The sequence below is a fragment of the Ornithodoros turicata genome, chromosome 9 (genome assembly GCF_037126465.1).
Source record: "Ornithodoros turicata isolate Travis chromosome 9, ASM3712646v1, whole genome shotgun sequence".
In the NCBI taxonomy this organism is placed as follows: domain Eukaryota; kingdom Metazoa; phylum Arthropoda; class Arachnida; order Ixodida; family Argasidae; genus Ornithodoros; species Ornithodoros turicata.
This window is the reverse complement of record NC_088209.1, coordinates 23,082,876-23,108,438: the sequence shown is the minus strand read 5'-3', so window position 1 is coordinate 23,108,438 and position 25,563 is coordinate 23,082,876. Positions and strand designations below refer to the sequence as shown.

The 25,563-nt window shown below is 45.0% G+C and overlaps 1 protein-coding gene across 1 annotated transcript in view; it reads right to left on the bottom strand.

Moving 5' to 3' along the window:
* Positions 1-25,563, bottom strand: part of LOC135368385 (nose resistant to fluoxetine protein 6-like) — a 44,750-nt gene that overhangs the window by 12,307 nt on the left and 6,880 nt on the right. The window contains exons 2-3 of the mRNA XM_064601602.1: positions 13,815-14,116; positions 452-675 (exon numbers count right to left, since the gene is read on the bottom strand). Coding sequence (XP_064457672.1) covers positions 452-675; positions 13,815-14,112 — 522 coding nt within the window. The 5' untranslated portion in view covers positions 14,113-14,116. The remainder of the gene's footprint in view (positions 1-451; positions 676-13,814; positions 14,117-25,563) is intronic.

Below are 25,563 nucleotides of genomic sequence, written 5' to 3'. Positions count from 1 at the left end.
CGCGGTTACAGGTTGAAGGTCAGTCGCTTATTTAAAGATGCGCTCTGTGTCTAGGCTTGCTTACTCAAATAACAATGCAAATACCATTGACGGTTACCGGTTGCGTCACCTTCTCTATACCTGTGGATGGTGTTTTACGGTTTTGTGAAAATTCGGCGTGACTTTTTCAGGTTTTATTTGGAACGGAAAGTTTAAGTTTTTTCGGGTAAATACGTATGCGTTTACCGGTCTTTTTCGGTGATATGTATTTTGTGTCCTATCAGCAGAAGATTATGTGGTCTTTTGTGTGTGTGTGTGGTGAAGTCCTATTTTAACACTGTACTACCCAATTTTCGTTTAGAAAACAAACCTACGTGTAAACGTCACATTTGCTTAAAGTGTACGCATGTGCAGAATAGCTAGACCATGCAACTGCTTAAATCAATTCAAAATGCTACGGCAATGTGCTCACAGAGTTCTCGGGAAACAGTGAAGCATTGACGGGTCTGAAGTCTCTGGTGACGATGCGTGGTTTCGGAGGCATGTAAGGTCGGGATCTGACCATGCAGTATTGACCTTGGAAGCCTCCGGGCCTACCCTTCCCAACGGATACGCTCAGGCATTCATCCATATTCCCGAAGTCAGCCAGCGATCCGTCCAGCATTCCGGGCGCCAGTTTCCCCGACGAGTCGAACACTGTGGGGAAGCAAAAGAAAATTACATTCTCTGTAACCATATGTCCCATTTGATCGCACGCGCAGTACACATACTTGCATACTTGTACGTAACTGAAATACACTGTATTCATGTTGCTCTATATTTTGGGAACTTGACCTCTTACAAATACATTTAAGGACCAGTACTTAGTATCTTAACTTAGATACTTTTTGGAAGTAAATTGTACTCATTTCTTAAATAGATGTAAAAAACGCAATGGACGATCTGAGCCCCTACGTCATCAATTTCGTTTCGCCGCCGCGCAAAGCATGCTGGTAGGCGTTATAAGCTTTATCGGCCTATCAGCCGCGGCACTTTATCGGCTTCTTGCCCACCACAGCAAAACATTACCTCGAGCTGGTCTTCTCGTGACGTCACATGCGAACAGAGGGTCGTCCATAAGACGACCCTCTGACGTATTACCGACGTCGTATTACGACGTGTTACTGGCGACGTATTTCTGACGACGTATTAAGTTTTGCCACGGACTCAGAGCTTATGAAAACGAAAAAAGAAAAGAGGGAAAACAACAAGCGGGGGTGCGGCGGTACAGAAAACCAAGGCTGCGTTCCAATACCTCGCGCCCGCGAAGCCGCCTGACTAGGCAGCTGAGTAGACCCCTTTGCTTGTCACTATTGGAACAGGCTTGCCTAGCCGAGGCGCCTGTGGCGCCATCTCGTTGCTCACACAAGAAATGCGTACGGCGCAAGCGCAGCAGGACTGTAATGCGCTAAGTTTGTAGGACATCGTCATAAACTGTCACCTTCACATCTAAACATGTGTTGCAACTCTCTACGCAGTTTTAAAAAACATACCACTATGTGCAACTTCACATTTAAAGCCAGCAGAAACAGCCGGCACGCTGGTACCGTCAACGCGCGTCTCCAACCGGCTGTCAGATGGTCAGGCGTATAACTAGACTGCATCGATGCGCACTAGGCGGTAGCCGACTGAATAGCGGACTTGGCGAGATTTGGAACGAGACTTAACATGGCGGCACCTCAGGTTAGACCGCTAGGCAGTCGACTAACCGGGGTATTGGAACGCAGCCCGAAACAGAAACGTAACGGAGACGAAAACAACAATGGTGGTAACGGAAACAGAAACAAGTATGGGCCAATAACGGAGGAAGCGATGAAAACCAAAAGGATTCCGATACCATTCCCGAATTGTCTCGCCAAGTACGACGCGTAAGGGCTTTTTTTTTTCTTTTTCTTTACAGTATTCCCTAGGCGTGTAGTACAATGTGTGCATGATGTAATGAACCGCATCTTTCAAAGTGTCAGGACCCCTTTAATAAGGTGGAACGATGCATCCACAACTCCGTTACGTCATAAACGGCGTGCTTGACCCATAAAGTACGGCGACGTTTATAAGGTCACGTCGGCGTTGTCACACTACTTGAATGCCCGTTTCTAAGTATAAATGAACTTATCCGGGCGTGCTTGACTCGACCGTAGACTGAAACACGTCGAGTGGGAGGTGCCCCATTTACTTTTACGCTCCTCTGCAACCTTTCATGCAAATTACCGCGATTCAAGCAGTGCTATAGAGAGACCGCATGTGTATGTGTTTACGCCTCTGTCGGACCGTCCTTTTTTCGCTTGTTTCCTCGTTGCGAGAGCCCGTCGCGGCCTTCGAGGAAAAACTGTCACCGGGGTGCTTTTCTTTCCCCTTTTTTTATGTTATTTTTTTTATTCTTTGCGTCTCTCATTTGACGAGCGCATGTACGGGGAAAGTAATGATCGTTAGACAAAGCGACCGCTCTGTAAGCTGTAGCATTCAGACTGGTCTTCCGTGATAACTGAAGCTGATTAGAGATTATTCTTCCGATAAGCACACTCTTAACAGTATCAGGTACTATGATCGTTGTTTTAGAAAAGAACTCGTGTAGAATTTAAATAGTAGCAAGGTAAGGTTATGTGCCTATCGGAACGAACCGCAGTCATGCGTGACTCAGAATCTTGTCCACTGATTGGTTCCGGTTGATACGGTTCGACGCAAGCCACGTTATCAACCATCTGCTAAAACTCTCTAGTATGTACGGAAGCTGTCGTCATATTATGAGCAGACAAACGTTATGCGACGGCACCATTATTATTGTACGGAAATTTCGTCGCCTTCTTTTCGCGACATGCGGTTATCGGGATGGTGACCGAGACATTATGGTGGTCACGTCCCGTGTTCAGTAGTGAAACGTATTTAGTTCGTCCAGCAAATACGCATCTTAATGCATTGTATGCGCCTCAGGATTTCGAACTTTTCCCTAGCTACGCTGCTATAGGCCCCACACGACATTGTCAGGTGACAAAGGCACGTGTTCAGTTCCCGCGGATCTGTGGCCTTATGGGTGAATTGTGATCAATTTTGTGGTTGTTTTCTTTCTCTTTTCTTTTGTCTTTTTTTTCTTTGCTGGGAATAGCAAGCCGCCGTAGCGCAGGCTAACTTTTCCCTCCTTTTTTATAAAAAATATAATAAACATATCCCCCCCCCCCCACTGTATGCGGTAGTGTATTTAAAATACGATACTATATACTCAGGCGATTTTTAAGCGATTTATTGAAGCACATTTAAGATACTTGAGTACTGAACAGGAAACGGATTACCGATTTTTTATTTAAGCATAGACATTGTTGGCTCGTTGTGGGGCTTGGATTTCACGGTGCTCGTCAGTCAATCTTCCCCTCTCTGTTTGAAAAGTATAATCTAGTTGTTCAATAAGCTGTTGTCATTTCCACAAAGCATTGAAAAGAAGCGAAACGCCATGAAAGCAAGGGTACGCTGTCGTGAAACTCAGCATGGTATGAAAACAAACCGACAAACGAAAAGTAATTGTGTAGGTGAAACGCAAACGTCAACGAAAAGTATTGAGCAGAGAGTATACTGGTATAGTAGGAAAGTACTGGAAAACGTTTTTGAAATAGAGTACAAATGCCTTTCCGAAAAGTACTAAGTACTATACTATAATACAAAAAAAGTATTTAATATACAGTATTTTTGGGGTACGGTATTCAAAATACGTACAAGCCTCGGAATGTGTAAGGAGCCCCCCCCCCCCCCCCCCCGTGCCCTTGACATTCACTAGAGTCACCAACTTGGACTGAACATACATTCCATGGCTTTGCACTGGGCTTTCAGAGGTGTGTTTCTCACCCTGACGGGAGGGCATCACGTTCCACGTGACCTTCCGACGCCACTCGCTCAAACGTCGCCCACCTGCGCACTGCTGACGATGGCCCATTAAGACCGAAACAGCTGTCCAGTGCTGGTGTGATGACGTTTGGGATTTATAAACACATGTTCTACGTGCAGCCAAAGAGCTTCTGCTACTTTTCTTTCCTTAATTCCATTGTACAGCTCGTTATAAAAAGTGACATGTCTCAAATTTGTGTGACGTTGTTAATTCGAACACGTGGTTACTTCGCACAAAGGGTTAATTCAACTTATAAAGCGTGACCTCGCAACTGCGGTACATAAAACGCCAACGGGATTAAACATTTCCTTCGTCACGAGATTTGTGCCACACATACAGCAACAGATAAATCGTGACTACGACACGGGGTGATTCACCGCTGGAGAGCAGTGCCCTCTTCCCCATTACATGCGTAACATTAGAGAGATATGATAATGAAGTTGGACACAGTGGACGATACGTGAACGCCAGAAAGTGCATTTCGTTAGTGCTTTCGGACAAGGTTTTACGCTAATTAAGGCGCCCATGATGTTAATTACAATATGCGCCGTAAAAGAGTATGCCATGTAAGTGAGCCCGAGTGGGAAGAATGAAGAGTGATTAGCTCAGAAAATGCAGCACAAGGGCATGGAACGTCTATATACTGTTGAGGGTAATGATCGCAAGTCGTTGATGTTGGTGTTGACGTTGGCGAAAAAAAATAATAGGGAGAAATCGTGGGTGCAGCCGGTGTCAGTGTGTTTCAGCTTGCATTGAGTGAAATATACAGCTCTGTTTAGCATGGGGTGTTTGTTTGTTTTGTTTGTTTGTTTGTTTTTGTTTGTTTGTTTGTTCAAATGTTTCATTGAATTCATCACCTAAGGAAGTAAGTCATTTAAAAAAGTCACGGGCGTGTACCACAAATAATTACTATACGTACGTCTATGTCAGCAGGCATAGCACGTCACCTAACACTTGTCTTGATATACACAGCAATGTCCTTCTTAATGAATTTCACATAGTGGCACGAATCACATCGTCTGTTCACAAAATGACATTAATGCTTTTTGCTTTATTTGTTTCCCGCAGCGCTTTCCACACTCTAAGAAAAAAAGGAGTACTTTTACTCCTTTTGGGGAGTAATTGCATTGCTACAAAAAATAGTCCCTTTCGGGAGTAAATGCACGGGAGTAAATGAATGTCACAGAGTGAAGACCGCATTTCACGCGCTGTTGTAAGGGTCCCAGGTACATAATTGGTGCGCACGCATGAAGATACTTTGAAGCAAACCATCAACCGTGATATATCGAGTGATATAAAATATTGCGCCATACTAATTTGCGAAGAAAGATGCGCAAACTGTTTCTTACTCTGTGTGGCTGGAAAATTGCTACGTTTTCTGAGTTATACAGCCTTATGTCGTTCAAATTGACCAAGGGCACATATTTACGTAGACCTTTGCATTCAGGAGACCATTCGCGAAGTTTAGTGACAATTTGCAGTCCTGGGGAGTAAACGTCGGGACTAAATGTCGGGTTAGGGAACTAAAATGGGGAGTAATTAGAGACTAGGAGAGTAGAAGCTACAATTACTCCCCGTGTTACTCCTTTTTTTCTTAGAGTGCATGTTCCCACTCCACTTTGTCAGAGCATACAAAATCCAAATGTCCTCCTGTATGCACCTGAGGTTGAAAATGCCCTTATACAGGACGTGAGCTTCGCGAAATGGAGAGGCCGATACCTAGTGCTCAGTTGAATAGGATCAGCAGGAAGCCAATCAACGTGGCTGCAATACGCCATGCAAGTAGGTCAGCTGTCTGCGCAGCGTCACAGTTTCCCTCTTTCCCCTGTTTAACGTGGAGCAACTTCAGTGGTCCCTCTCCCAAATAAGGGGTCAACATTTCAAGGCGAGGCGCACGTAGTTTCCTCTATGAACCCCCATATCGTTGCCTCGTGATTGGACAGACACTTCGTCACGTGGTTTCTCCAAACTTTACTCTCTCCCCTGCGCAGAGACAAACTGTCGTAGCGTATTATGGACGTCAGAACCAGGGTTGCCAGTTCAAAGTTCTGAAAAGTTGCCAACGCGCATTGAGAAAATAGCCAATACTGGCGAATCCCCCTTGTATGCAGCCAATAGATCTCTCCCTGTTTACAAACAAATGACGTCAGATGGTACAACAGCGCCGTAAACTTGGTAGACTGAAACTACTCTAGCAAAAAATCAATAAGTCACAAGAAAGCCACGTTCAAATGTGGCTTCTCACATTGTAATATTTTTATGTAACTCATTACATTATAATTAGTTGTATGGCCTTGTTCTGCTCCATTCTACCGGTAGCCCTTTCCAAAGATGGCTACCGGGCTCTTCCATCTTCTGGAGCCTGAAGGGCACGAGTTTCTCTCAGAGTGCACGTGGTGTCTCTATACGAAACAAGCGCGAACTAAGTCGTAATAACAAACCACATTCCGCACAGGATTGCGACATTGACTTTGAGACGATGCGACTCTTGGGATGAAGCCTTCTTTTCTTTTCTTTCCGCGGTGCACTGGGAACGCCAATGACGACACGAAAGCGACTAAAAACGTGACCCCATTTGTGTGTACCACTAATACAAAGAAGCCACTCGTGACCTTCGTGAAGGAATACGGCTTCAAGTGAAACGGCGGTGTTCTCCGCCCACGTTGTTTCGGTTTCGCTGTGTCTACCAACGTCATGATTACGTCATGATGACGTTTCTTCGTTAGAGGTCTATTCTGTTGGCCAAGGGAAACAGTGACGTGAACACGCTGTGCGTACTTCGCCACTATACGTGGTGCACGATGAAAAGTATACCGAATTCGGTCTACGGAGGTCTTAAATGCAGTGCGAGAAAGTATCCACAAAGATGGCCCAAATCGCCATTGCCCAAATTTGGCCGCCACGACAGTCAGAAAGTATCCAACTTGGCGCAAAGTAGGCTAATCTGGCAACCTTGGTCAGAGCCCTGTGCAACACCGTCCGAGTTTTCTAATGTTTGTGGAGCTCCTAGCGCCCACAGGTCTGCTCCAGACGCTTTAGTGTTATACCGCATTCACAAATGACTCTTATTGCTCCTTTCTCTTCATTATCATATCACTCGCCCATAAGGTCTCACGTGTAATGGGGTGGGATACTACACGCCGGCAGTGAGACACATCGTCATCATATTGATGTTGTTCTTCCTATCTATCCCCGTAGTCTCATACACGGCACTGCTATTGTCGGCCGACAGGCTTGTACGATACCGGCCCAGATATTAGAGCAAAGAGCTGAAGAAACGATACTGTTAATCGAGGTAAAATCAATTTTCGCAGCAAATAATTATCATTGATTCATGAAAGTATAACCTAGACTATTGTGTATATTTCGCTTTGTATTTGTTTTGGCAATTATGTACTTTCCTTATATATATATAAAAAAAAATCCAGTAAAATGCCTGTTGTGTGAACTATATGTGAACTGTATTAGTTGTGGCGGACCCAAAACTAGCCTTAGGCACCGCAAAGTGTTTTTGCCCTCTTTGTAATGTAATCAGCAGAAAGAAAGAAAAAGAAGAAAAGACAGTAAAATGTCGCACATTTATGGCTCTGGAGAGCATATCACACGTGGTTTGGTGCATGAAAAAATCATAAGTATATGACACGAAGCATAGAACTTATGACAGCGCGCAAAAGAACTCACGCAAAGAGCGCCCGTGTGTTTGTTGTTGTTTGTTTATTTCGTTTCGTGAAGCAACTGTGGCTAGTTAGTTAGTTAGTAAACTGTTCGTTAGTAGTTAGTAAACTGTGGCTATGAGCGGCGTGCACACATGGATAGAGGGAAGGAGAGGGAAACAGGGAGTTAGCATGCGTCCTGGTCCGACTTCGGCGAGAACTGTGCCGACATCTGTCTGAAAGATCTGCCGGAAACCCCCAGGGAGAACCTCCTACTGCACAACCAGTGGTATAGGGTTCGAACCCACCACCTCCCAGTCTACAGCACGACCTTGAAGTAACCACCAACGTGCAGATGCTTCTTTCCACTCAATTTCAATTTCAATCTCAATTTATTTGAGGTGCCCGTGAACAGCCTGGTAAAGGCCTGGGTAACAGTGCACACTTAATCACTAAATCATCATCATCATTGTTGTTGTGTCATCATTTATTGTTGTTGTTGTTGTTGTTGTTAATGACTAAAGCTCAGCCATGCTGCAGGTATCGGGGGAAGAATCAGAAGTCTCAGGATGCTCCCAAGTGACCAGCCTTTCCAAGATGAAAGATATACGAGGCACCATAATAGCACTACGAACACTTCCACACAGGTCATAGGGCATTGGCGAAGATACGCAGCAGACGGTTTGCACATTGTGAGAATCTTGCCAGACAGGATAGTTAAGCAACTGCAAGACCATAAGGAGGGTCTAATTGTGCCAACTCTCGGCAGCCGATTCTGGCTATTACAAGGAGATCGCACCCACTTTCATTATCATGGCAATCTGCATAGCACCACGTATTCACCTGCTGGACTTCCTTGATCTTGCCCAGATATGCGTCGGCGCACTGATAACGATTCTGCATTGGGGTAAAAATAAGGATTGCGATCTTGGAGTTGGAGTTGGACGGACTAAAAATAATGATTGCGATCTTCCTCATTGCTTTACCTCAGGTGCGCACTGTACCCTTTATCGGTATCCAAATTTATCACCGCCCGTTGGTCGAGGTGTCACAGTAACCCGAGATTTCTGGCGCTGCTCGTGAAGAGCGAGACAATTTTCTGCGGTTGTTTCCTACAAAAGATCGTAGCTTTCACGTGGATGTCGGAAATCTCAAGATCATTTTAGGAGTTCCTTTCACATGTTTCGTTGTCCCCTTTCATAGTGTAGTTGAGCACTTAGTGTGTTTAGTATATTTCCTTATGTCATATCATCGCTGTTACATCGGCGTGTCGTATCGATAAAAATGGGACAAGAAGCCGAGCTGGTGCGTCGGATTTCTTGTCAGCTGATAGACAGAGATCGTAGATGAGCATAGTAGGATGACGCGACGACTCTCAACAGACTCAACTCGACTCAGACTCAACGATGTGCCGCCTGTCTCAACACATAAGTCTGCGTCAGTTCGTCTCTTCCGACTTGAGGAAATGATGTCACTGTGTTATTTACTGTATCACTGCATTAACAAAGATCAGACTGTAATGGTTAAGAACAATATCTCGCTTGGCGCTTTTGTCAAGGTTACCATCATCACCTGGCTGATCGTCGCGCTGCTGGCGGATCAAGTACTGGAAGCAAAGAAAAAAATAGGGCTTTGCGAATAATACTTTCAAAACCCAAGCGAATGTGAAGGGAATAGTTATGTGCCCGAAGCGAATAGTTGCGCAAACGAACTGAACATAAATAAGCAAGGTATAAACTCCAGCGAGTATCGTCGAGGAAATCTTTGAGAGAAGGGCCTCAAGACGAGAGGCGCCGACATCGTTTCGCGCCGAGACTGATCCGTTCTAGAGTTTTTCATCTGCCCAGCACACTGCACTCTTGTGCTGATATTTTGGGTACAGTACAAACCAGGAAGACCGCATTCAGAAAGAAAAAGGCCATGCGGACGGGGACAGGCCCTTCCGGCATCTCCGGACACTGCCACCCATTAGTTCTCTGACATTACCACGCGCACTCCAATGCAAAAACAAAGAGAATAGGAAGACCAAGCTTTCTGACTGGGTTGTCTGAAGCACAACTGCGTACGTACGCGTGTGTATCTTTCATTCCTTTCAGAGCTATACGAAAAGCTACACAAGTATACAGCCTCCTTGTGTGTTAATTGATTAATTGATTTATTAATTGCTTGATTAATTATGGTAACCCTGTTAAGAGGGCACCAAAAAGGAAGACAGGAGCATTTTACGTTGTACGCAAGAAAGATGATGCATTATAATATGCCTCACATTATCACATTTTGTACATCTGCTCCCTGGCGACGAGGCTAAATAAATATATAAATAAATCCTCGCGAAGAATAACGTGAACCAAACGGGCGTCTGAAAAATGCAGAAAAAGAAGCGCGCTCGTTTTTCAGTGCAGGCTTGTATGCTTGTGTCGGCCCTATACCCATTAATACACACATGCGCCCCGTGACAGTTGCGCAGACCGCCTGCATTGTTTAGGTGCACATGAACATTTCCGCGAATCTGTGAGGTGTTTTACAGCCCCTTCGCCCTACATTGCGGAGCTGCTTCAAACACGCGCGCTTTGAACGCCTCCTTTGCACACATAAATATTTAATTTGAGACTCCACGAGGAAGCTGTCGCGCGTGAAATAGCGACCGTCTGCCGTCACCAACTGCAGTATACACCTCAACATATCCGCATACACTTTCACTAAGGGGAAAGACCTATTTTTTTAGGCCTTTCGCAGATTCTTCTTTTTTTTGGAGGGGGCGATAAATTTAAAATCAGTCACCAAGTGGGCATGTTTGTCCTACTTAGAGATCTCAGACATTCCAGTCCTGCGAGCCACCCCGAAAGCTGCCTCTCTGATTCCAGCCGGAATGAAAAATCGTTTTACTGGTCGAAATTCCGCACAGAGTTGACCCGGGATGCTTTATGACGAATGTCGCGTATACGGGCCGAGAATATTAAACCAAGTTATGAATGTGGCGCGGAAATGTGTTCTGTCCAGGTCTGCGGTAACGCGGCGCGCCTTTCTATTCCAGAGAACAGGGGGAAATAACATGTCTTGCATAGTCATGATTTATATGTTGTTGTTGTTTGCAGTGGAAAATTGCCACGCGCGCCCGACGCTAGTGCCACTGCGTGAATTGTCAAAAAATGACAACGCTCGCTATGCCGAGATCGCTTTTAATTATCGTTATATTCGAAGTCTCATGATGTCCCGACCGGAATGCAGGCGCTGCGAAACGATTATTCGAAGTGACCTGCCAGTGACCCCGCTTAGTGCGAAGGGCAAGCCGGTGAAAGCCGCGGCAGACGCAACTTATGTCTCGTTCTCTTACTCTTTGACCACATCAATTGAAAGACTACCAAGGTTCCTTTGCTTGCTTTAGCATTTCTTTAAGAGTCCCGCGGTGTTTCCGCGCGCTTCTGAGCTTGCTGTCACTCTGTTTGTGCCACTTTTGCTTTTATCGAACTGCCGCTTATATCGAATTTGTTTTTAAAGATCATTTTTGAATTCGTTATAAAGCAGGCGTTTCGAATCCGATTAATCCAACTGACATGCCAGTCGACTCCGCTTAGTGCCAAGGGCAAGCCGGCGAAAGCCATGGCAAACACAACTTAAAGTCTCTCTCCCTCTCTTTGCCCATACAAATTAAAAGACTACCAAGGCGCTCATCACCAAAGGTCATTTGCTTGTATGAGCACTTCTTGTTTCCGTGCGCTTCCGAGGTTACTGTCACTGTGTTTGTGCCACTTCCGCTTTAATCGAACTGCCGCTTATATCAAATTTTCTTTCGTTCCTGTAGAATTCGTTATAATGATGCTTTACTGTACAGTCTAAAAAATGTGCGCTTTGTTGCGAATAATTGTCACGTAACAGACGACAACCCTGCATTCGAGGAGCTCCAGTTACCTCTCTTTGTTTTCTTCCTCATCAATCTTCGGACTAACATCTAATCTGCGACTTTATTAGTCGACGCTTTCGGTAGTCGAGTTGCCACGGATTTGCTGCAATAGTGTTACGGGAACTACACGTTTTTCGTGTTAGACGCAACCGACAAGCGTCTCAAACGTATTGTGTACATTTTCTCTCCCGTTCGCTCTCAGCCTTCGACAAGTGTGCGAAAGTTCCCTGTGAAGTCGGCCCAGGACGCACAACCCGTCGCGAGCAACATGCCTTCATATCAGCAGGCAGACCGCCCAGGAATGAAATGCCACCAACCATTACAGACATGTTGCACGCGTTCCAAACTGAGCGTGTTCAAATCGCATCAGGGGTACGAGGCAGCCGTTGCCTTCGCCGTTCAATAGTCTGACTCTGACGATGTGCAGATAGTCACTTGAAGTGACACCGAAAGACTACTAAACTAAAGAGTGTCACCGAAAACGGTCTATATAGTCTGCATATTGGAAGATATTGACGTCTTATATAGACTGAAGATTGATAGCTTGAGTTTAAGGAGGGGACTGAAAGGACGACACAGCTACACTAACTCAAAACTGACTAACTCACTATAGCTGTGTCGTCCTTTCAGCCCTCTTCAAGCTCAAGGTATGGATCTTCAGTCTACGTCACACCAGCTGGCTCGCCTTATTCTTCTTTCAGCTCGAAGTTTTATATAGGTGGCTCGAGTGTATGGATCACTCTTCGATGTTAGAAGTCTGCCCAGGACGCACATTCCCCCAGCACATCAGTCGTGACGTTGCCCACATCTGTGAGGCCGAAAACGGCGATCCCTTTCACCATCACCCCCATCACCGATGTTATGAGCCAAATAGTGTATCCATGACCGTTTTTACTATGTCTAATGACCACCTTCCTAATATAGTGAACCCTAGAAGTCCCAGTGGAACTCCCAGAGTGAACACCAACAAAGTTGGGAGTCGCAGTTGCAGTCTGGGAGTAGCAGAGGTCGTCGGACGACGCGTTCAATTTCCCTCATTTTTTTAAATTCAATTCAATTCAATTAGATCTCATTGGCGTTCACTCAGGTCCGGCGTCAGGAATCAAGGCGGCTTGGTGCGAGCGCCTGTTAGGGGGTCCTCTCCCCCTGCTATATGCACAGGCGCAAAATATATTCCTTACTTTCTTCATAAAATTCCGAACACTGTTGTATATGCTTTGGTGTGTGTTACGAAAGTATAGCCTCGCTTTCTGCGCGGCCCCGTTTCTGTGTGAAACAGTACGAGAAAAAGAATTTTGAGCAAAAAAGCTACGCGCACGTTTCTCCATTAACTGATAGAAATCTTAACAGCGACCAACTAGGAACGAAAAAAAAAAACAACTACAGAACCGAGTTGTTTATACAGGACAGAGCACACACAGGGGCAATTAAGCTGGCAAGAGGTAAAGATTGGACGTTCCACATGTATGGCGCTCTAATGTTGTTTGTGGACACCGCAACAATATAACCGTCAGCGCGTTATGTGTTTGAAAGCAGTGTGAAAACAATGCTGGCGAACGAGTCCTTTGAAGTGTTCCGCCGTAGAAACAAGCAGTGCGCACCCTACTTCGTTCGGGTTCACATTTCCATATTTTTTTCTCCTACCATCATCATCATCGTTCTTATGTATTTCTCCTTGACCTTCACGTTGATTTCCCCTTGATTCAAATGGAAACCTGCGTCAGTGAGGCTCCGTCGCTGTAATCACTCGTGTTGCTGAGGGAAAATTTGAAAAATTGACTTTCGCGATTGGGGGCCATCATGCCGGCCCTGCGTGACGGTTCGTACCACCTGAAATTTACGGAACAAGCTCTCAGGCGGTGCGCACGCTTTGCTGCGGTGCTTATTCCAGTTTAATACTCCTAACGCGTTGTGGTACATATCGCACAAGTACATCAGCGATACCGGTAACTGTCTACGGTGCAGTGTTAACACGCTGTTCTTTTTTTTTTCTTTTTATGGGGAATTTTAGTACATCTTACGCTATCGCCTTTGCGTCGGTAAGGGATAGCGTTACTGGTTCTGCGCACGCCCATAACAGAACGAGAGCTTCACGCAGAGCGCATGACCACCAACGCTATCCCTTACGTACGCAAAGGCGATAGCGTACGACGTACTAAAACTCTCTAATGCCTCTTGGTCATCTCGAGGTTGTTTTTTCTACTTTCTCTTCTATTCACGAATTCTGAAGTAGCCCCACCATACTTTGTCGGATCTCATATCTCCATATTTTTTTACATCTCAGTCAATCAATCAATCAATCACGCCATCAACTGTCAATCAGCTTTGCCTCACTGCCAAACATCGAAGGGAAAACATGTTTTTTACTCACTTCGCAGCACTTCATTGTCCATCTGCCTCATCTTGCGCATGACTGTGAAGAACGCCGCCGAGCAATCGGGTGACAAATCCAGCTCACTATTCATCTTCAGCATCTGCGGTAGAATGATCCTGAGGCCGGCATCCAAGGTGCGCTGAATGAGCTGTTCCATCCCCTTCCATTGCTCGACGAGTTTATCCTCCGTCAGATCACTTTCTTCGGAAGATGCGGTATCGTTGTCATTGTACTCTGCAGTCGCCGCTGCGGCGAGCAACAGGAACAGAGACAGACGCAGCGTGATGAGATGCATCCCGCTGAAAAGCGAAAAATGTGGGATGCTTAGATTGAAGAAGCTGTTGTGCACGCTGAGCCGCTCGGTCTTCGCGCTTGTCCGGGGTCACTCCCTCTCCATCCTCTGCATGGGAGAGGCCCTTATCGCCCCCACTCGATCTCGGAAAGCCCGCTCGATCGCTATCGTAAACTTTCTAGCTTTCGTTCCACTTTATTCTCTGCGTCGATATATCGGGATCGTGAAACAGAGTAAAAGATACAATAAAAGGTGTAGCAAATGGGCAAGGCCAATACGGGGTGGATCTTCCCTCTCTTTCGCTTTTAAGAACCACGCTTATAAGGCGCATTTTTGTGAGTTTCTAATTGGTCTGCACTGTGACACAAGGTCTTTCTCTTTCGGGTTCTTTTTTTTTTTTTTTTTTTTTTCTGCTCTAGTTTAGCGTTGCCAGACCCGTCTAGCGTTACGTTATGTGCTTTTTTTACGCTCCGGGAGTTTTGTAGCAGACATTACATTCGGTCGCTCGACTGTGTTGTCAGTGGAATTGGTCAGTGTGTTGAAACAGAAGCGGCATGTTGAGGGGACCGGCATCGGTTTATTCTCGTGGTCCATAATCGTAATACACTGTAGGTACGGTTGTGCGGATATTCAGATTTTTCGCATACGGGAAGCGAATAATTTAGATTTGGTTCGAATTCCGAATCGAATATGAAATTCTATATTTGAATTTCGAATCGAAACAGTGTCTCTTCCAAAATTTTACGATGTCTTTCCGGTTGATTATGTGAGCCGACACAAAAGGAATTTCATGTAACGCTTCAACGTTATGGTGTGGAGTAGGGTTAAATTTATTTAATTATTATGTATCGATTTCATTAACAAGAATAAAGCTAATTAAAGTGATCGCGTCTATTGGAGAGTATAGTAACGACCTAATATTCTTCTTGCGCAATGCTCGTATTTATTTCTCCCTCTATAATGCTGAATTCAGGACAAAAAAGAAAACAGGGACTGAAACGTCCACTCTAAATGTTGCGGTTCTGCCTCAAGCTCAGTTTAAATGGACACAGGATCCTTATGCGTTGTACAAGACAAAACTTAAATAAGAAACGACCACTAGAAGACGATAGTTGTCCCCCACATTGAGATAATTTGAAAATAGACCAAAAGCCAAGAGGCATGATGGAATTAATATACACGTTAACCAAACAGGGGAACAAATTTAATGTGACGTCTCGACGCCCATACAGGCATCGTCATCAGACAAAACTGTGGGTACTGATGATGCCTGTTGGTGTGTCTGATGATGATGTCTGCATAGGCGCATGGTTCGTTTCCCTGTTAGGTTAAAGGAGTACAGAAGGCCATCCAAAAAATTTTCAGATTAAGAGGTCTGATGAAAGTGTGTGGGTCATTTTACCGAATAGCGCGAAAGGTTTTGATGTGTGCAATTTGTTTCCCAGAAAAAAAAACTCCAGGTATAACGAGGATGAGAAGGTATGATGCCACGTGACGGATGACTTTATAAGGAGAACTCGGTCTGGTTCGCCGGGCAGTGGAGGTCAGCGCCTTGTTCCGTTGCCGCCGTAAACCAGCGACCGAATCATTACCGAGCCAGGAGCAAGGCTTTTTCAGAACCCCGAACAGCCGAGTAGCAGACGACAGCGGAGTAGCAGACAACATTTCTTTAGACCAATCAGCGAGCGTTCTCCTTATAGCGTCAGCGCGAGGTTCCAGGCAGATCGCAGGCTGGTACTGCTCTTCACCGCCGTTGCGCACGGTCGCCTTTTTGCGGCGTACTTTAAATTCAATTTCTGCGATAATTATGACTCTGTGGTGTGAATTACTTCGCATGGTGCATCTTACTGGCCCACTTAACAGTTTTATAGGAAGAAAACCGGGTGTTAAAAATGACTTCTGTGCTACTTTTTGTGTATCCGTAAGCCCAGACACGAAGATGGCATAGATAGTGAGTGATGCTACGTGCGAATATGCGAATGCCTGTATCACGACGTAAGCCGTCCGAAGACGTGTGTTTGACTTCCGGCCAAATTATCTTACTTCGAGAAAGGGGTAAATTCGTTATCCGCACGGCTTACTGTTCCTGGTTGGCCGATCTCAAGCGTGTCAATCGTTATCCGGTATCGTAGAGAGCATATATACCTCGCACCCACGATATCCGCGTTGCTTGTTTTGTTTCGTTATTACCCGTCGCCACTTCCTCATTGCGAGGGTGAGGGTACAGTAAGAGACATTTGATGACTCTGATTATCTCCACATCTTATCTTGATGCCGCGGTATGCATGGTGCCGGATCTTTGCGAAAGTGAATCGGAACGAGCCGCAGAGCGCTGCAAATATTTTATGGCATCGTCGACTGGCAGCCACCGATCGCTCTAGAGCGCTCTGTCTTCCACTAGTAAAAACTAGAGTCACTAAATAAGCTAATAAGCTGCTGAGGCAGTGGAAGAAGAGTGCTCCATGGATGGCGCTGGAGGTCAAACGGAAACAACATGGCGGCTCCACCTCACCCTGTTGCTTCAGTGTCGATACTCTGAAGCGTATAGCTTATTTAGTGACTCTAGTAAAAACGGAGCGTTCTGACAACAGCTTCGGCAGTTGTTTCTTTCTTCCATCTTCTTTCTTCCTCCAGCTTGGAGCGTTCTGGCTTAGAACATTGGTACCGCCAGTCGAAGATCCCATTAGCTACGCTGCAACACTGATGCACACACCTGTTAAAATTGCTGACAGAAGACATATGCAGAAGGCAATGGTTACAAGCCGAGGGGAAGCAAGGATGAACATCCTTGCTTCACCAGGTAGACCCGGAGCTGAAATTCCGTGATCCGTTTCGTCTTAACGTTCCGTATGGTCGACAGTTTCTCCATAAAGTCGGCAGGGCTAGTTCCAGTTTGTACATACGTGGAAAAACATGCACTGCACAAGATATATGCCTCCCAAAGAGCTACATTGAAGTCTGCTCTAGACCGCTTGGACAATAGACAATAATCCGATATAGTAAAGGTGCTGGGCGTATGGGAACCCAATAAGAGAGATGCAGCGTTATCAGCACTTGTTAACTTCATAGTGAGCACAGAGCAGCATTCTAGGCATGTTCGTCGAGTTCCTCGTTCCTGTTATAGTTTCTCGCAGTTCATTTCACTTCTAGGGGATGCAGCAACGCATGTCAAGAATAAAGCTGATTAAAGCTTAATTGAAAGCCACCAAAGCTAATCTGGCCTCGAACGTCCCCGGTATATACTTCTATTCATGCATGCACAGCAAAGAACGTTCTTTTGCTTTTCTTGTTATTTTCAAGTTTTACTTCCGACGGAAAATGGTGGTTCGCGTCTATTGTTGAGTAGAGTAATGACCTAATATTCTTCTTGCGCAATGCCCGTATTTATCTCTCCTTCTATAGAATGCTGAGTTGAGGCTAAAACGGAACACAGGGGCTGAACTAAAGGGGGGTCCACTCTAAATGTTGGGGTTCTACCTCAAGCCCAGTTCAAATGGACACAGTATCCTTGTACGCTGTGCGAGACAAAACTTAAAACGACCACTAGAAGACGATAGTAGTCCCCTACATTGAGATAATTTGAAAATAGACCAAAAGCCAAGACGTTAACCAAACAGGGGAACAAATTTAATGTGACGTCTCGACGCCCATACAGGCATCGTCATCAGACAAAACTGTGGCTAATGATGATGCCTGTTGGTGTGTTTGATGATGATGTCCGCATTGGCGCATGGTTCGTTCCCCTGTTGGGTTAAGGCAGTTTGTATATTAATTTCATTTAGCTAATTTCGAAATCCGATGCTTTCTGTTTGGTTGCCGTTTTGTTTGACTCGTCTGCGTTACTCAGCACGAGTGCCTGGTTTTTAGAAGTCGGCCCAGGACGCACATTCCGCAAGGCGTCAGTCGTGACGTTGCCCACCTCTGTGAGGCCGACAACGGCGAGCCCTTTCACCATCACCACCATCACCACCACGCGTGTTTTTTATTCCGAAGTGTGGCTTTCATTAGGTTCACTTACCACGAAAGAGTGACCGCCACCCATACACAACCTGAGAATGCAATTAGACCAGTGATGGGAAGTACTTGAAGTACCAGGTACTCAGGTACTACTTTAAGTACATTTCACAGTACTTGTACTTTACTTAAAGTACATTTCGATTTGTGTACTTTGTACTGTACTTTAAGTACTTTTCTTTGGTACTTTCCTTTCCTCAAGTACCCAATCATTTCTTTCGGTTCATATTAAACAGTCCGCTGTAAAGTATCCATGTTTTCTATAGCTAGCACTTGGAAAAGTGCCAGCTAAAAGCTTTCTAAAGATAACAGTCGAAACATAATTACCTCACTATCACTACCAAGTGTTGAAACGTCCAGCGATATGATCTAAATTTGTAATCTACGTGGTAGTATACATTATACAACTTCACAAATGTACAGCGTACACATGTACAAGCACATGTACGTGCACAAGCACAAATGTACAAGTTCATGTACAGCATAGAGAAGTGCCATACTGTACTATTACTGAGCCATTCTTGCTTCTACTGCCTGACTATGTCATTCTCTGCCGCTCTATAGGGGGCGGTTTTGCTACAGAAAGCGATCATTTGTTTTCTCTTCTTCTATCTTTCATTTTTTTACAACAATAAGACCCCTGCATAAAAGTGTAACGCAACCGTTAGGGTCCATCCAGGGAGAGCATCCGGAAACTAATTAATTATTTATTTATTTAAGTACCCGAAGGGCCCTCTAAGGGCATTACACGGAGGGTGGGGGCACACGAAACAAAGTTTTATACAGTAGCATAATACGTGTATAATACTAACACAACTATAAATAAATGCGAAAGATAATACCACTATTAAGAAACTAATTATCAAACGGCATAAAAGGGACAATGTGCGTCGGAATTGCGAAGGATTATTGCTGTGAACTAAGCGTTCCGCACAATAGTCGCTTTGAAATATTAAGCGTGGGGCAATATGGCGCCTCCAGGCTTCGAAACAAGTTCCCATCTAATCTCGTACATCTGCGCAGTTGAGCACTAACACAGAGCCGTTTATAACTAACATTTCAGGAAGCGCCTCCTGATTGAGGCAATGGTAAACGCTCGCTTGCGTGCTGTACCCATCTCCTATTTCCTTGCCGCTTGTCTCGATTGGTAAAGTGGTGCAAAGGCCGCTGGGTATCGCTGCCTCTATAAATGGGTGTCTTGGCGCAAAACTCAGCAGCACTGATTGGAGCATTGAGATCTACGATACAGTTTTTCCCTATTGCTTTCAAATGCACCACAAGTCGTCTTGAGTGTTCCTTGTCGGAACTCTCGCGCCCATCTTCGATAGGCTGCTAATGTTTGACGGCTGTACCTCGAAATAAAGTGATCGCAATCGCCGTTGCAAAATAAACTACTGTGAATAAATGTTATCTGACTATAAAATGCGCGGTCGCGCGCAGGAAACTGCGAACGGCGAGCTTAGACTATAACCTGGACATAAAAATGCAAATACCGAACTTGTACTAACCAAATAATAAAATAACCAGCATGCTGCTCCGGCGTGCCCGCCCTACTAAGTCTTAACGGCTGCTAAAATGTGGCTTTCGCGAGCTAAGACGACTTCGAAACATAAGACGACTTCGAAAAGACATCGAAAACCTGGTGAATTTGAGTGGTTAAAGAGTGCTGTCGTGTCTTTGAACACGGCGTACGAAGCAATCAAGCATTCCCCTCTATTTTCCTTGTTTCGAGAACGTGAATTTCGAGATCGGGCATTTCGCAACCAGGAATATCGAGGTCCCCCAAGTTTCACTGCGTACCCGTCATAGGTTAGGGCAGTGGTTCCCAGACTGCGGGTCGCGACACGTTTCGAGGGGAGTCGCGAAGCGTCCCACAAATATTAAAAAAAAAAAACGTCACACCCCTGCTATTCTGCGTTACCAAGAAGCCCGTGACGGCAGACCCGGAGGTTTCTCATAAATGCGCTTGCATGCGGGGTACGCGACGTTTTCGATGCATCACACACCCTCGCTTTCACCCTTTCACTTGTACGCGAGAGCCTAAATCTATGTCGTGAGAACAACTCTCACTCATAGTAATCGGCGATACTATCGATTGTTTTTGACTGTCGATTCTCCAACTATCCAGTGAGCCGGAATTTCGATAGTATCGCGATAGTTTGTCGGACTATCGATAGTATCGTGACACCGAGCTTCACGTCGCTTAGGCCAGGCTAATCCAGCACGCCTCCTGACTTCGCGTTTCGCTCCTGCCTGCACAACTATCAGTTATTCGTTCTAAATTTTAAAGTTTTAACATGTTTCTTTTCAAAACGAAGCCTTCGCGTTTCGCTACTGCAGACTATCAACAGTCTACTCAATCCGAAATTACATTTTAGTTTTGCTCCTGTTAGCTATATCAAGAGTTTCTTCACTCCGGATTTAAAATTTCAGAAGGCTTCTTTTGAAAATGAAATTTTCTGAATTCGCGTTTCGCTCCTGTAAATTACCGATAGTTTATTCCCTCCTAATTTATAATTTCGGCGTGTTTCTTTTGAAAGTGAAACCTTCTGAATTCGCGTTTCGCTCCAGCAAACTATCAATAGTTCGATCACTGCGAGTTTAAAATTTTAGCATGTTTCTTTTGAGAATGAACGCTTCTGAATTCGCTTTTGCTCGTGCAAGCTACCAATAGTCTGGTCACCCGAAACTTAAAATTTCAGCAGGTTTCTTTTGAAAGCTAAACTTTCTGAATTCGCGTTTTTACACTTGCAAACGCTCAATAGTTTGTTGACTACGAATTTAAAAAAATTACGCACGTTTAGTCACTCGCAATATAAAAGTTGAACATATTTCCATTGCAAATAATGCCTTTTGAACATGGAGTTCGTTATATATGAAATACTGAAGCATACATCTACGTACACTGCTGCAAGGTTGGCATGTTTGAGGAGGAATTAGTGGCCTTTAATTGTCACAAACCCATATTACTGTAACAGTCACTTAGACTACTTATAGTTTGACAGCGTATGCGACTACTCTGAATAATATTAACCGCACGCATAGCGCCCAACAACGTATACCGTAGCAGACGACAGGGTCAATGGTGTCGTCTGCTTTATGGGCACATACGCCATTACCGACATTCCGGCGCCGTGCGAATACTCCGCATAAGACGCGGAGGAACTTTCGCCCCATGAGCGGCTGGTTATTTTTTCTTCCACTAAAATATCCCGTGCGGGGATGCTGAACGAACAAGAACGAACAACAAGACGGCCGAAATCAGGAGAGGAGTACTCCCTTAAAAGTGAACTTCACCGCATAGCACGCTCCTAGCCAACCATCATCTCGAATGATATCGTTATCTGCCCTGATTTGTTGAAAACAGGAGGCGTACGTCTTTTTGTGACACTTATGCTGTTCAGAATTGTCACAAAAAAGGCGTACGCCTCCCGTTTTCAACAAACCAGGTCACATAACGATATCATTCGAGATGATGGTTGGCTAGGAGCGTGCTATAAGGTGAAGTCCATTTTTAAAAGTCACTTTGAAGTCCTCAACTCTCCTTTCTCCCACCTTCTTTTCATTTTTTTAGCTATAGTCGTGACGATGCCCACTTGAGTGCGGCCAACAACGGCAAGCTACCTCGACACCCCCCCCCCCCCCCCATTTTTAAAAGTGAAAGTTCGTAGCCACCGATACTTTTCGTCACTCACTCACGGCTCACTTTTCGTCAACTGCCGCCTTTCATTGTGAACATCCTGTTGGATTTATTTATTTATTTATTTTTTGTCTCTAGTACTCCTAACTCGGTACCCTTAATTGCAACTTTTAGCAATGCGTAACCTTTATATAGATGTAGATTTAAACATATCGAAGAGGTTCTTCACCTCTATTTAGAGGTTAAACACGAATTGTAACGTGACGCTGTAGGAGCCATAGAGGTTACTTCAGAGTTCAACGGAAATCCAGTCGTCGTAACTTATAAATGTACCCTTTATACGAACGATGTAACTTATAAACATGTAACATGAATGTAACATGTAACATGAATATCCTATATATAAATATGTAAATATGTAACATGAATTTCCTTCGTTTGTTTTCTCTTGCTTGTTTGCAAGGTAACCTGTATAAACGGTACTGCTCAGAAGTCACTATGCTCTCGTTCAAGCCGCACATTCAATCATTGAGTACGAGAGTTTCGGATCAGTGTGCGTTACGCATGGCGTTACGTTATCAGTTAGTTTTAGTATACCGTCTCTATCGGAACCAATCGCACTCGTGCGTGACTCAGAATCTTATCCACTGATTGGTTCCGGTTGATACGGTGAGACGCTAGCCACGTTATCAACGATTGGTAGATCCCTGGACCGGTAATCCAGCTGGCTAAACTTTTCAGTGACTTTCATCTTTCATCGTTTTGATTTCTTAGGCAATTTGAGGCTTTGTTTGTATCTGTCCCTTCTATGTTGTTCCAGCCTCAGAACATCAGTTTATCTCACGTTATCAACGGTCTGCTAAAACTGTCTATTGTGTCTCTGCGTCGGTACGAACTGCGGATCGTGTTCAGAATTGTGAAGAAAGCACAAGGTTGAAGTGATGGAACTTTATCAGGGTATTTCTACGGTATGTTCAGTACAAAGTTTACATAGTTACGTTTTTGCTGGACAGTCTAGGAATATCGCAGCACAGTCCATCTCTTCAACAGGATTCAACGGTTCAACACAGTGTACACGTGTGTGTGTTACGTCCGTTATTCGCTTAGTCCTTTGTCATCCTTGTGTTTTACTTCTTCGTGTGCTTGCGATTAACCTTAGCCACGTCGCTGATGTGTCATTCTGATATATTAGAGAGGAATAGAAATGTTTTCAGCGTACTGGAGAGGAAGTTGCAACAACGTGAGAACTGTAACAGGTATGCCTCCTGGAAAACTGAATGTCGTGCACTACAGCCGAAGCAACCATGAACCGTGAGGCATTTCTTTTTTCTTTTTTACTGCTGCTGCTGCTTTTTGCGATTTTGTGTTGCGCCATGGAACGGTCTTGCGAAAGGCCGTTGTCTCACCTTGCACAGCATGTGTCCCGACGGTAATTTAGACGAAGCTGTTGCTTGGCAACGCTATTTCGCTTATTTAGGGCGAGAAGGGGACTAATGAACTTCGTGCCCAACCCAATTATTATTATTAACGTGGTACCGGGACTGGGACCATCGGTTAGTGTTTCCAATTTTCTATCTATATTTCTCTCATTTCGTCTATGCAGCAATACTGTGTGTTAGTGAGTGTTGCTGGAGTGGTTATGTCTGGCATTGTGGCCTCGTGCTTTGATCCTCTCTCTTCTACCGCGAGATTTCTACAGCATAAAGAGTCTTGCAGAGTTTCAATGTACCGTATTAATAGAGAAATACAATACAAAAGAAGGCAGCACTGCAAGATTCGACATAGAGTCTCTGTGTACGGGAGGTGACTCAAGTGAAAACCGCAAATGTGCGAAGAAATATCGCAGGCATGGCGCTCTCTCTATATCTGCATTCTAAGAAGAAAAAAAAAAAGAGTAGATTTGGTCCTTTTGGAGACTAAATGTATTGCCACAAAATATAGTCCCTATAACGCCGGGAGTAAATGAATGTCACAGCGTGGAGACAGCATTTCACGCTCTGTTCTAAGAGTCCCAGCTACACAATTCGCGTGCATACAAAATACTTTGAATCAAACCGTCAACCGTGATATATCGAGTGAGAGAGCCGTAGCGATAGGGGGGCTAGAGGGGCAGCTGCTTCGGGCGCCCTCGCAAGAGAGTATGTGGGAATTAAGAGAATTTGAATTTGCGATCTCGGCAGAGCAAATGTGTGTTTTCGTTTGGTTGTTTACAGAGTTTCTGACTGCAGCGAGGGGCGGGGGGGCTTCACGTTTACCCTCCCCCGGGCGCAAACTCGCCGCGCTACTGCTCTGTCGAGGTATATAAAATCTTGCGACATACATATAGGGCACAATTTGCAAAGACAGGAACGCTGTTTCTTACTCTGTTTGGGAGCAAAAACTGTGGAGTTGGCTGAGCTATACCAGCCTTATGTCATCAAATTGACCAGGAGCAGATATTTACGTAGACTGTTGCATTGCGGAAGACCATTTGTGAAGACAATTGTTGCGAATGGAAGACCATTCCACGTTGGAAGACCATTTGTGATAAAGTTCAGTGACAATTTGCAGTTCTGGAGAGTAAATGTAGGACCCAGGGACTAAAGTGGGGAGTAATTGCAGTCTAGGGGACTAGAAGCTGCAATTACTCCCCCATTTTACTCCTTTTTTATCTTTTTTAAGCGTGTGCACAGAAATACGAACCTATCCGTGTCTTCCATCCCTTCAACAATTGTCTTCACAGAAATGCGATGGATTGTTGGTGCACCCCTGGTGGGCCTCTTTGAAACGAGGGTCCAGCAAAAACAGCGAACTGTGCGGGCATGCAAAAAAATTTCTTCGCCAGGCTTTGTTCCGGTTTGAAGTTATTCCTCTTTACCGACGGGGTGTGCACTGTGCAGTATGCCCCTATTTTCCTTTTGAGCTGAATTTGAAGGCGCTGCCTTTTCCACAGATTGCGTTGTACTTAGTCCTGTTTCAGGGTCAGCTGCTATGTTTTCGATGTCAAATTGTTTGTTCGTTTTCGGAACTTTTCCTGGCTCCTCTGCATCTGACGATTTTGTGTAGTCCATTGTTTTAGTCTCCACTTCGTCTTCATCAGCGTTAAGTCTTGTCCGTCGGCGGTGCAGGAACCGAGTGACTCTTGTATGGAGCATGTCCTTTTGCCTCCAAGTGCCGTGCAGTCTAAGATTACGTGCTCGGTGGTCTCTACCTGGTCGTCATGACATAGGTCGCAATGTGCATCAATGTCCTCGAATTTACTTCCCCACAGCTTCGTTCGTAATACTCCGCACATTGCCTCAAAAAGACGACTGCTCTCCTGCGTGTTATCATAAAGGCCGATTACGTTTGTTATGTTTTCTGTCCTGTATATCTCCAAAGCTGGTTTTGCTTCCATGCGTCTCCTCCACGCTTCGGTTTCCGCTACCATGACCTGTTCCCGGATTTCTCTGTCCGATAGACCTGTCGAAGTACTGTCCAGGAGCATCACCGGAATTTTGTATTTGTCTTGGACCCTTCGAGTCCTGAGATTCCATCGGGTCGTTATACCCATAAATAAAGTCATTTTATACACTATCCTTGGCCAGCGTTGCTCTTCCATGTGAATCAACCTGTTCTCATACGTGGCTTTGCTAACCGCCTGTCTTGCCTCGAAAGAGGAGAGGCCGAGGTCTCCTATTACTGCCTCATTTGGCGTTGAGCTGTGGCTTCGTAGAGCCATTCTGCCGATCTCTCTCTGTTTTCTTTCTAGAAATCCCCTTGTACCTGAAGATATGCATAGGAATGAGTTAGCATATGTTATTGTGGGAAATACCACGGTT